The sequence below is a fragment of the Thalia democratica genome, chromosome 1 (genome assembly GCF_965202585.1).
Source record: "Thalia democratica chromosome 1, ktThaDemo2.hap1.1, whole genome shotgun sequence".
Lineage (NCBI taxonomy): Eukaryota > Metazoa > Chordata > Thaliacea > Salpida > Salpidae > Thalia > Thalia democratica.
Window position 1 is genome coordinate 22,959,005 of NC_139165.1, and position 13,455 is coordinate 22,972,459.

Here is a 13,455-nt window from a genome sequence, read left to right on the forward strand (position 1 = left end):
TCTTCAAGTTAGACTTTAGGATAGTAGTCATGGGCGACAGTGTATTTTTTAAGCGGGACTAAAATTTCTTTTTCTTTATTTTTTTATAAAATGAACCAAGTACAGACTGTTTTCTTTATTAAAGTGTAAACTAATACTTATTAAATATTAATTAAAGTATTAAAAATACATGTGTAACTCAAATTATGTACTTATCTTTAATTTAAACTTTGATATAAAATATTTATTTTGAATTTAATTAATTTTAGTTAACATAGTTATTTGATTTAAGTTTATGTCTTAGAAAATTACTAGAGGATAAGTCATAATTATGATAAAGTTTGATGGCTATATTATTTATAGTTTAGCAAAATGATTTAATTTTCTGGTTTAATGTAAAGCTTAAAAAGAATGTTGAAATGTCACTTTAGTAATGCCGTAGTCTAGTGATTGAATTCTATAGAATTTTAAACTATTTATAGTAAGTAATAAAATAAATAAAAGAGAAAATACATTATAAACATGCGGGAGTCTAATTTAAATTAACCCAAGTTTCAAATAACAATTGAAATCAACTTTTTTCTGCTCACCTAGCAATTCTCTACAGTGAAATATTCTCAACTAAAAAGTGCTGAAGTATCTTTGAACATTTTAGAATTGAAGTTACAATATCTAATTTAGAAGTAATGGATATTTTTTTTTTGGTAAAATAAATTATTTTGAGTTTTCACGTTAAAGTTATTATTAGTTCATATTTAAGTAAGATTGAAGTTTTTTTTTGAAATAGGAAAAATAACTGTAATCTATCTTATTGATTGTATTTTCTTTACTAGTTTACATTAATGCTTAGTTATATTACAGTCAATGATAATCGTTAGAATAAATAAAATTGGCACTTTTAGAACTTCAAAGCTAATAACTTTTTTTTTAATAATTCTTCAAAAGAGTAGCACCAATAGAATAATTTATTTATTGAAAAGATAAATCCCTTTAAAACTGTGCAATAATTAAAAAATCTTTAATTTAAACAAAACCTTTTTTAGATATATCTAATGCCTATAATTTTTGTTTTACTATACCTTTTTTTTGTTACTTTATGATCAGTATTTTAAACAAAAATTGAATTATAGTTTTCTAATGCTTAAGTTATAAAAAAAAAGTTGAAATTTTGCTACCCACTTTTAAAAAAGTTTGAAGCCGTTAGATTTAAAGCATAATAAAAAAATTGTCCTAAATATTCATTTAGAAGTTACGGCAACTAAAAATTATTTTTCAAAATCAAAGGAACTACCTAAGCTTTTCCTTTATTTAAGTTTATTTTCGTACTGTTAATTGTAAATAAAACGTAATAATTATAGTCAAGTATGCTTAACTGAACTTTATATTTCAGATATACTATTTTTAAACACGAAAACTTATACGCATAAAATCAACCAAAGTATCCAAGCTAGATCTTTTTGGCAAAAAATGTTTAAACATATGAGAAATATAATAACAGTTTTGTTGTGTTTTCTACTAATAAACAACCCAGTAGCAGGTGAACGCGTTGATATTGGAAAATCACTCTCAAACGGAAAAAACGTTAACACAGGTGTTGATGACAGTTTAACATTGCATAATTTCCGGCAAGGGGAAGCTGGAAACTGTGGCATGATAGCTTCAATGGCAACATTGGCAATCTATGAAGATCTTTACAACAAAGTCGTGCCAGGATGTCAGAACTTTGAAATGAACAACCCATCAAGTGTTGTGTTTAATCTTTACGAGCTGGGAAAACTTCACAGAGTCGAGGTTGACAAAAGTCTTACGACCGATGAAAATGGATTAATATACGGTAAAAGTTCGAGTGAAAATTTAGTAGGGCCGTTCCTGGAAAAAGCTCTAGTTCAATTGCACTTTGATGGAAATTATGAATCTTCATTCGCTGTTCCAGCAAGCTTTGTCCTTTCAAGTTTGTCGAACAACTATTATGAAGAATTTTGGTTTCAATCGAGGAACACCACTTATGAAATGGACAAAGTACTCGGCCACAGTTTGAAAACAAATTCTCAGATGGTAGTAGCTTTTTCCGATGTAGGTAAAAGCTCAAAAATTATACCCTACCACGCCTACACTATAGTTAGCGAAAATGATGCGGGGAAAAGACAAGTCAAACTCTACAACCCTCATGGTGAAATTTAATCACTTGACAAAAATATCTTGAACGAAACATCTGGTGTTTTGACAATGTCTTATTTTGACAACAAGATTTTTCAAATGCCAGAAATAAAAACCTCCATTGAGTTTACTGGTAATTGGCCTTTATTAAAAAATAATAAAAGGTTTTATTTTGTTGGTTACGATTTGTTAATTGAAGAGGATGACACAGAAATTCTTATTAATATACTTTCAAAATTTAGTGTTGATGTAAAACCGCTAATCATCATTACCAATGATTACAGAACGACTGTAAGCTTAGACATTGCAAGTGGAAATTTAATATTTTACAAAGGGTCCTTAAGAGAAAACTTAAAACGTGGAAAGTACAAACTAATGGTTGCACTGTCAGAAGAAAGCTTCGAAAATTCTAGGAAATTTTTAGAAAACAGTGGGAACAAATTTGTTTTTAAACTTGCTGCTTCAAAACAGTGCTCAGTTGAAAAACCAACAAATAAAGAAATTGAAAGAATAGATGAGTTCTTTGACGATTACTTTGCTACACTTGTGTCAGAACACCAACAAAGAATCAACAATCAACGAAGAGTTTTTTAGTGATATTAAAAGCTTTATAAATGACTCATTGCTGTGGTTGTTTTAGAAATTACTTAGAACTTTAATTGTTTTCTAGACGATGCCGCTTTATCTGTTTTACTAACACGCGTTGTTTTAGTTTTACGGCTTTCCTTGAATTTTTTTCACCATATCTCACTTTTATCATGCATTATTTTTCATGAGAAACAAATAAACTAGACGAAACTTGTGAGTAGTTGAATATTTCTTTTTGTTTTTGATAATCAATTTAAACATGTGACTATTTCAGTCTCAAGTCATTTATTATTCAGGATTATTTCAATTTTTTTTTTAAATATTAAATTCAATAGTACGTTTTAACAACAAAATAAAACTTATTGCCATTGTTTGTTATCAAATTATTAGGTTTAAACTACTCTTAGTTTTGCACTACAAAAGATCTAGAGTTTGCTCCCTCAAAAAATAAAAAATAGAAACAAATAAAAAAACGTTTTGAAAAATATAAGTTTTGGTGTTTAAAAATATATTTTTCCTGTTAAACTTGTCTTTTTTTAAGTTTCTTATATATAGTTTTTGTAATTTTTGTGTTAAGGAATATAAAAGATCTGTTAGTTGTCAAAAAACAACAATGTAAAAATAATTTATACAGAGAAGCATTAGTTCTTCATCGATGAAATAAAGATCTCACAAGAAAACAATGTGTTAAATTTAAGTGAACAAACCCCATCAAGCTAAACTTATGTAAAGAAATAAAAACAAAAACTGAAAAAAAAGTTGAATAAGAGTAAATAATTTTTGTATAAAGTAAGCTTAACTATACTAGGCTTATACTAACTTGTTTTTAAAAAACTTGATGGTTTTGCAGATAAAAAATCTTTATTTTCTTAAAAAATTGACAAAATGAGCACCAGTTTTTTTTATTCTTATAACAAAATCTAACACTAGACTTTTTTTTCACACTGAATGAAATAAACAAACATATCGGCGAAAGTCTGCAGAGCAGAAACCTGGACTTTTTCATGCCGCGAGACAAGCTCAAGTTTAACGAAGGGTTGATCATACCAATTCGATCATCAGACCACAAGCTTCGGTAGACTGAGACGGTCTCAGTATACTGAAGCTTAAAGTCTGATGGTCGAATTGGTACGATCAACCGTTTGGTTATATGAAATAAAATAAGTAGTTGACGAATAGAGACTTATGTTCTAGATCAGGTGTCGGTTAAATGCGGCCCGCGGGCCAACTGCAGCTCGCGAAGGGTAAATCTGCGGCCCGCGAGCACTTGAACTGAATGCGGCCCGCGAAAGAAAATTGTGTGGCCCGCAAGCATGTAAATGTGGCCCGCTGAGCAAAAATATATTTTTAGTCAAATTCATTTTTGGTTGTTTGATTTTATTTGATTAATTTCGTTTTAAGTCCCTGTATAACATTTAAAAAAAAAAAACTTTACTGTTTTGGCTCAAATATGTAAAAAAGACAGATTATCATTCGACTAGTAGTTTTTCCACAGCTTTATAAAACTTTATTCTTACAATAGCAAGTTATTATCTGAAACAGAGTGTAAAGAGTGCTCGAGTTTTCTAAGTTATGTCTATATATATTACTTATTTACTACATAAACTAAATGCAAATGTTTTTCATTATATACAAGATTAATGCACAGTAATTAACTAAAGTGTCATTTCTTTACACATTAAGTATTTGTTTTAACATGTAATTTATACCTATGTTTCTCTTATAGATGTTTTATAGCTATATATTATGTTTAAGTATACACAAACAAATAGAAAATTACATAATAATAAAAACTTAGGTTTATTATATTTTGGTTTCGACACATTTGGATTTTTTAGAAGTTTTCTGTGCACTTAAAATCAATTCCTATGCACACAATGTACTCAGATGCTCAATTTTGTATCACTTTTTTATTTAATACTTAGTTAGATTAAGTTAAGTTACTTATAGAAATAATATTAATAATACATTGTTTTTAAAGTATTATCTAAGTGTGTACAGACACACTTAAAAAAATATATATGACATAAACTAGAAAAATTTTGTAAGGTATATATTTTCAGTTGTCAAACAACATTTTTTGGCAAGTTTTAGTTTCTTTTTCCATTTTTTCGCGATCTTTAATAAATTACAGTACTCCATAATTTACAAAACAAAAAATCCAATCAAGCTATTGCACGTATTAAACTAGGTTGTAAATTTGCGCTACACTTTAACAAAATACTTTTTTTTGGAAGCTTTATAGGATCAAAAAAAGTCAAAATCTGTTGTTAGTTTGATGTTTTCAAAGGTTGTGTTTTTTTATTTATCTAAAACCCTATAGTCTTAATTTTGTTTTAAAAGTCATATGTTGACTATCTCTCATAGAATAGTATTTTTTTCCTTTTAAAACAAAGTTAGGTTTTTAAGTTGCGATGTAAGAATTACCAGAAATGCTAAATATAGTATCAAGTTTTTGAATTATTAAGCAGTATTGTTTATATTTTTACTTTTAAGAAAAAATACAATTTCATTTCTTAACTCATATACTCGTTATAACATTAAATAAAAACTTCACCAAAGGACAAGCCAAAAGTAAACTAGGTCAGCGTATTGACTTTTCGTTTTTCTACTCTTTTTTGAAGTTATCGGTGTTAAAGTTTGTTTGACATAATTGTGTTCACTACTTAAATTGTAAATTTCACAATTTTTAAGCTTGTTGTCTTCGCTCATAATTCTTCCTGGTTAATTACTAAATGAAGTTAATTGATAAAAAACATAACTCCAAGACCTGGTTTTAAACAAAATCATATTACCAACATGTATCTAGCAATAATTGCAGTAGCAACATTGTTTACAAAAACCTTAAAATCAATACCGATTAAAGTCGTGCATTGCACCATTAAAATTTCTTTATCTATTGTTGTGTTTTGCATTGGAATTAAGCCTTAAAACTCTTCTAAAATTTAAAATTTAGTAAAGACTCCTCTTTTAAAAATTATTCTCAGATGAGCAGTGTCTGTTGTACCAGTGCTCTCATCTTAACAAATTGATTAAAGTCCTAATTTGATTTTTATGGCTTTTAGATCTTTAGACATCTTCTAAACACGAACTCTTGTTGTTATTGAACAAATAAACGAAATTTTTTTACCAATGCCAAAACATTTTTTTTAAAAAAGTTTTCAGTTCTTAACGGTATCTCCTTTTTAGTAGTTCCTTTTGCGACTTTATAACTTGCCTCAACAATTTTTTCTGACCATTTTTTAATTAAACAAGAAGATAATCATGTGCTTTGTTGAAAATGACTTAAATAGTTTGTTTTTTTTTATTTCGTTTCTTGTAATAACTCCTAACTATTTTTAAAAATTCTTATTGCTCGTTTTATGTTTCACATTTTTTCTTTTTAAACGCAATAGTTTATTGCAGATAAAGAATTGCTATATTGCTCACTAAAAGAATAGTTTTTTATTTCATTAATGGCTTAAAAAATGTTATTCTTTAGTTAAAAATATTTAAGAAGTTAGTTGTCTATGCAAGCTGACTTATAATATATATTTTTAAATATATTTATTATTATTTGATAAAAAACCTTACCTCTTGATTTTGTGAACTCTATTCTAAACAGGGTTGCCAAACAAACAGGCTAGTTTAAAAATTTCAAAAAATAGATCTAATTTAAATCTATTTAAGACAATTTTTAAAACTTATGTGTGTGTAAAACTTTTATAGTTGAATAAATCTTCGAACTCTCATAACAGTTTTTATGACTGTAGTGTAATTTATTAATAATTTTTTTCTAGCCTACATACATATAATAATATTTTTTTCTAATGATGATATTTTAGTTAGGTATTTAAGTTTGATTAAGAGCAAGTTTTTAGCTTTTTAAACTTTTAATAAACTTAGACTTGTCTGATATAACTCAGTCATTTTTGCTTTTTAAGTGGCGACCATGTAAAAGACTAATTTATTATTAATAAGTTATTTTACTGAAGTCTTTGAGTATTAATTATGTTCAATTTTTTTTTTAGTTTTTTCACCATACAAATAGGTATATATCTCATTTAGTTAACTAATTACTGAACTTTTAAAGAGTGAAAACTTTTTAAAACGCAAAAATTATTTTCAAAAGTTAATGTTTTTCAAAACATGAAAAAGCGGTTCGTTATATAAAAAGTGTATAAAAGTGCCGCCTAAGTTTTCATAGAGAACTAGATTATAGGTAAAGTAATAAAAATTTTAAGTTAAACTTTATTAAAAACTAAGACAGTACGTAGTTTGTTAAGACTTAAGTATATAGGTCAAATTTAGTTCGATAAATATGTATAATATGAATAAGTGTTTTATGTATAGCTAAAAGTCACTTTAAATATTTAACTGAATAAAAGTAAAACTTTCTTTAGTGTGACTAAAACTAAAACCAAAAGATTATTTAACGGTCACTAAAACTAAAACTGCGGCCCGCAAAAATTTTTGAAGCTTCAAATTTGGCCCGCGAGCACCAACTGCTTGCCGACCCCTGACTTAAAACATGCATTAACTTATTGAAACTAATGTTATCTTTTACAAATATTTTAGTATTCAACTTGTATTTTTCAAATATCTAAAACTTTATATTTTAATACAAAAAATCTTTCACATGCTTTCCATTGTTTTAGCGTTAACTGTTTTAATATTGAATGTCAAGTTTTACAAATTAAGCTCAAGCAATGTAGCGTTTAACTTAACATAATTATTTAAAAAATTTAGATTTGTGTTATTATTATAAATTTTATTACTTATTTTTGTATGTTTGTTGTTTTAGAATAATTTGATTTTATCTACTAAAATTTAATTTTTTGTTATTTTTCATTTTACTTAAATTGTTAGTAATTTTTTTTAGTACATATGGCTTATTTCAATACCCTATACTTTAGAAGAGTTTTTTTTGAAAGTGTTTTGTGATTCTTTTTTCAGAAGTAACATTATTAGATTTATATAGTGTAGCATCTAGTATTTGTAAGGTAGTAGTTAAATAATGTAGTTTTAAATTATAAATACAATCTAAAATGGTTTTGAAAGTAGTGTTTTACTGTTTTAATATACTTTAATTGATTTTATTTTTAAATAAATAAACAAAAAGTTTAGCATCTTGTGTCAAAATTGTTATAACTATTACAGAAGTGTGTTAATTAATAAATATTAATCCTCGCCTCAAACAGCATTAAAATAAATACACATATAAGTATAAATTATTCAATTAATAATACCTAACTAAATTAAATTTATATAGATAATAACAAGCTAAAATAAAATGTTTAAATATCACTTTAGCAATGTTCAATAGTTACACTGCCATAATCAGTTTATAATAAAGAATAACAATTATAACTAAAAGTTATAAAAAAACTAAATAAAAAACTACTATCATACTCAATGAGATGAGAAGGAGTATGCTTTAATTTTACAATACTCAAGCTTAAGAAGTAAGTTTTTTTTACAAGTGAGTATATGTAGTACAACATTTACAACATATTATTAAACAATTTACTATAATTTGAGTTTCTTTTTATAGAATTTATATCACAACATAATTTATTTTAATCTTTCAGAAAATTTACCAAATTTAAGTATTTTCGTTTCTATCTTAAACACAAATTCAACACATATTCAAACTATTTGATAAATGAGCAGCTTAGCTCACGACAGAAAAAAAGTATTTAATATTTCAACAAAAGTAATAAGTTTAACAAAAACTATATGATAGAACAAAAAATAGTTGAACTGCAACAGACAAATTAAAACTTAATCAAACAAATTGTATAGATAATTAATGTAAAAATAAACTTGTACTATTTAAAAAAACTTTTTTGAGGACATAACTAAGTTATACTAAATACGAAAAACAAAAAGGGTTTTATAATTCTTTAAGAAAGCTAAAAATTTAGTTTCATAAACATAATTGAAACAAAAACAATAGCAGTTGAATGTCTAAAGAAATGTCTATTGAAAGCGATATAAGTTATATTTTTGATATTGAGTCATAAACTTCACAAAATTCTATTGAACTGCAATCACTATACAATCCAGTAATGGCATAAAGTTGATTTCCTTTTATCGCAACTCCAGGACAAATCCTTGACACTTGCATACTCGGGAGAAATTTACCATTTGTTAAGGTAATGATCGTATGTTTCAACAGCTTTAGATTTTTTTATGTCGTTGTTTCTATCTCCTAAAACAACACATTGACATTGAAAAACAGCACAGGAGGACAGTCTTCTTTTCACATTAACTTGTGGTATTTTGTGCCAACTGTTTTGTGATGGATCATAGACCCAGTTATTGTAATCCCGATCTCCGAAGACGTAAACTTTATTCATAAACGAACAGATACATAAATATAGTGTGGATATAAATACTGGAAAAGGAGCTATTGAAGACCAAGAATCAGGTTTCATCCAATATGCTTCACAATAATTCAAAACTCTATTTTTAATATCTCTTCCACCAAAGCAATAGACTTTTGATCCAATCACAGCAATTTTACATTCATATCTTTGCACTAACATCTTACTAGTTGTGCAAATTTTCTTAAACTTAATTTCAACGAGTTCAAATTCACTACTGGTTTGCAACAAATTGTCACAACATTTTTACCGCCGACAAACATAAATCTTTTAGTTTCAAGTTCACAACTGTAAGAAACGATTATGAAACTGTGAATCGGACAATTTTCTTTTATACTCGATTTTGTTTTTAACAGCTTTCATAACTAGATTTTGGCACTCTGTACATTTTTCACAAGTCTTATGATTTTTTATAACATTTTATAAAGTATATCATTTGTCAATAAAGGAAGTAATTTTAAAAATGTTTCATGTACTTTTTTCGTTCAACATTAATATAATTTATTCTGTCGACTGCTGCATTGAAAAGTTCCAACTCTGAACTTATTTTCAGTTCATTACAAGAAAATATTTCACATAAATCGTCAAAACAAAATTTGAAAAATTTTGAATTTACTTCATTTAAAATATACTGTTGTAGTAAAACGTTTCATAAAATTTCTTAAAATTTTTCAACTTGTATAACTTACTTAGTCTCAAATAAAAGTAATAGTTGTTGAAACTTATTTTGTCAACATGTATTGGTATAACTTTTTCTTTGCTTCTCTACACTCTAAAAATATCGCTGCTTCTGATTACGGTATAAGTTCTTCTTCGGTTGTTTAAGCTCGTTCGATATTTATCCTTTTCAGATAGAAGTTTAAACTAATATGAAATTTGTTTCAATTTTTGTATTACTTTCTCTGATGTTTTCATTCTATTAACTACAAGTTATTTTTAGTTTTCCTAACTATTTTTTAATGTTAGTTGCAGCTAAAGAAAATAGATAACAAAGATACTTGGTTAACCGTGAATTTAAAGCGTTCATTGCAATTAAAGTACTTTTAAAAACGATTAAAAAGCTACAATTAATAAAGTAGTATAAAAATGAAAAAATTAAAAAAGTGTATAAAGGTATAACTAATACCAACATGGACTTTTGTTTTGGAAAAATGCTACAAAAATAGTAAACTTAATACATAAAACTTACTTTATATGATGTAACGTTAAAAGGCGTTAAATCCTGGAATCCTGATAAGCCAATCTGGGGAATATATACCCCAGATTGTTTTGTATTAAAACTTTATTTCCGACTAACGGCGTTTCACTGCTCTCAAATAAACTTAAGAACAAATCTACGGAGTCTACAAAATATAAATAGACATTAGAAAAAAAAACATGTATAATTATGTATAGTGTTTATGTGGAATAAAAACATAAATTTTGCCTATTCTTAGAGCTCTTTTGAGGTTACTGTTTGCTTTTATTAAATTTGTATTTTTTGTAGACAATTTTGTAATTTTATGTTTTTATTCAACATAAACACTATACATAACTATACATGTTTTTTTTCTAATATGTGTTAATATTTTATAGAATCCGTAGATCTGTTCTTAAATTTATTTGAAAGCAGTGAAACTTCGTTAGTCGGAATAAAGTTTTAACACAAAAAATCTGTGGTAAAACTTACTTTAGTCATATTTTCTAAGACATTAAAAATCTTTCAAAGAAGAACAAGTACTTTTTGAAACTAATTAGACCTACTTTTGCATATTATATTCTATTTTAAATATATATTACTTTTTTAATTGTTGTAAGGTTGTACAACCACACTAAAAACCATAACTAATTTTAGACTTATTCAAAAATAAATTAAATTAATTTGCATTTTTTATTACTTAAAATTAAAACTTACTAAGCATGACTTTTGTACTAAAAGTGTCAAAGAGCATATCAAACACTACAAAATAAAAAACTATATAGAAAATACTTTAAATGTGGTTAAAAATTTTTTCAAAGAAATTCAATCTAACATAAATATACTATATAGCATTGCGAATTGATATTGAAAATCAATAACTTGGAAATAAGAAATAGTTAATTAGAAGTTATAAACAATATTTAAAAAGAACTTTATAATAAATAATATTTTTGTAAATAAGTACAGCTCTGGAACTCCATTTTAAAGGTCTTAATAGAATATTTATTGAATCACAACCTGTCTGGTTAAAATAGCTATATCTTAAAAATTTAAACATAAAATATTATCATGCTAACTAAGGCGAGTAGTAATCTTCTATAAGATAACAATATTTAATATTTAAACTTAAATTTTTTCTACATTAAGTAGATGAAGTACAATAAATTAAACATAAAATTAATTATATTAATATAAATTTTATTTTTTTTTACAAAATTGACACCATATTATAGTTAATTTCAATTTTTTAAAGTATTTAACGTGCTTAAGTTTTTATGTTTCTATCTTAAACCATTTTTCAGCCCTTAAAAAAAGTTCAAACTATTTTATAGATAAGTAGCTAAGCTTGAGTGACAAAACTTCACATAATGTTGAAAAAAAAAACAAATTTTCTTAAAGAAACCATAATTGAAACTATTGTAATTGTTCACAAATTAAATGTTAGATAAAAAAAATTTTGATATTATCATAGTCTACGTAAAGTTTTTATGTGAAGTTAGTATACTAACTTTTTTCTGTTTAAAAAGTCTTTCTTTGTTGAGTGAAATATTTTAAACATATTTATTATAAAAAAAGTAAAATATTTTTTAAAATTAATAATTTAGGCATAAACTTAAGTAATAAAAATAAATGTTGAATGAAAATACTTTTTCGTTTTGAATTATGTTTTGAACAAAATCTTAAAAATGTCATACTAATAATATCATGGTCAGTATTTAGGTGTCTGTATGACCTTGGAAATCTTGTATATTATATATTATTTGATATATTGGAATGCGAAAACTCAAGACCGACTTTTAGTGTTTTTTTTTCAAATTTATTAAACCTTAGCTCAAGATTTTTATATATTTTTCCGTGGAGTCTAACATTAAAAAAAAAAGAATAATTCTGAAAATAGATACACTTAACAGATTATTTAAGCAAAAACTACAACTGTGTGAATACAAATACTTGTGGTATTTTAATTATTTTTTGAATAGTAAGTGTAGAAATAACAAAAGGATATAAAATTTTGATGTCATTTGAACAAAATAATTTGTAGCATATAGAGCTGGAAGCGACAGCATTGAAATAGGGTTGATTAAAAGTTAGACAGTCATATTAATTTTTAAATTATTTTATCTCAGAGTAATTTAGGCTAGTTTTTTTTCTATCTCAAGAAAGACTAAGGCCAATATTGTGTTGTTAAATACAACCAGGGTATTTTGAATTTAGTTCAAAAACGCTTGTCCTTTTTGTAGAAAATAGTGAATAATATACTGTTGTTCAAAATTAAATAGTATTATATTTTATAGCCAACTTTTTTCACAATTTTACGTTTTTTTATGATTAAATGTTTTTAGAGATAAATAGAAAGTATTCAACAGTTTTATAAAGAATTAATAAAGTTCAAGATGACTCTGAACAGTTTAAGGTCACTTATAACAGATTTAAGTAAGGTTGCCACACACAACATAAAACTCGGGTTATATTTAGTATGTAAGGGTAGTTTTTTTGACTTAGAAAATTGCAACCCTTTTAGTTGTAAGACTAATTAAGGATGAAAGACTCTTGAAAATAATCAACTATGGTTAAAATTTTAAAACAAGTTGTTTTTAAATTCTTATCCAAATAAAATTTTAAAATAACAATGGTTTTATTTTTTTACATGACAGAGAAGTTATGATAACTAACTAACTCTGTAAAATACTAGGCTGTTATTGAAGAAATCATAGTTAGACTATTTATTACTATTTTACAAAATGAATGTTAGATATTGAAAATTTAGATATCATTATAGTGAATTGACTGTTTTTTTTTATAAATAAGTATTCTAATTTCTTCTTTTTAAAGATTCTTTTTTTATTGAGTAAAACATTTTCAACCTTTTTATTTATAAAAATTATAAATCTTTATAAATACTAACAATTCTGGTATAAAATTTTGTACTAATGAAATTTATATATTCATTTAATTAAAGTTTAAACAAATACTTTAAGTGTCACAACATTTATACCATGGTCAGTATTCAGGGAATTATAAGACCTTGGGAGTATTATTCATATATACCATTAGATTTTTAAGAATGAATAAACCAAATGTTTGTGTTTTTGTTTTTAAATGTATCTTAAACCGTATAACTTAGCGTATAATTTTTAAAATTGATTTTGTGGAATCTATCAATTAAAAGAATTTTGAAAATAG

The 13,455-nt window shown here is 25.5% G+C and overlaps 1 protein-coding gene across 1 annotated transcript; it reads left to right on the forward strand.

Moving 5' to 3' along the window:
• Nucleotides 1-1,458: 1,458 nt before the first annotated feature.
• Nucleotides 1,459-2,160, forward strand: LOC145834541 (calpain-12-like). The gene has a single exon (XM_082941991.1). The coding sequence runs from the start codon at nucleotides 1,459-1,461 to the stop codon at nucleotides 2,158-2,160; it is 702 nt and encodes a 233-aa protein (XP_082798117.1).
• The last annotated feature ends 11,295 nt before the right edge of the window (nucleotides 2,161-13,455 follow it).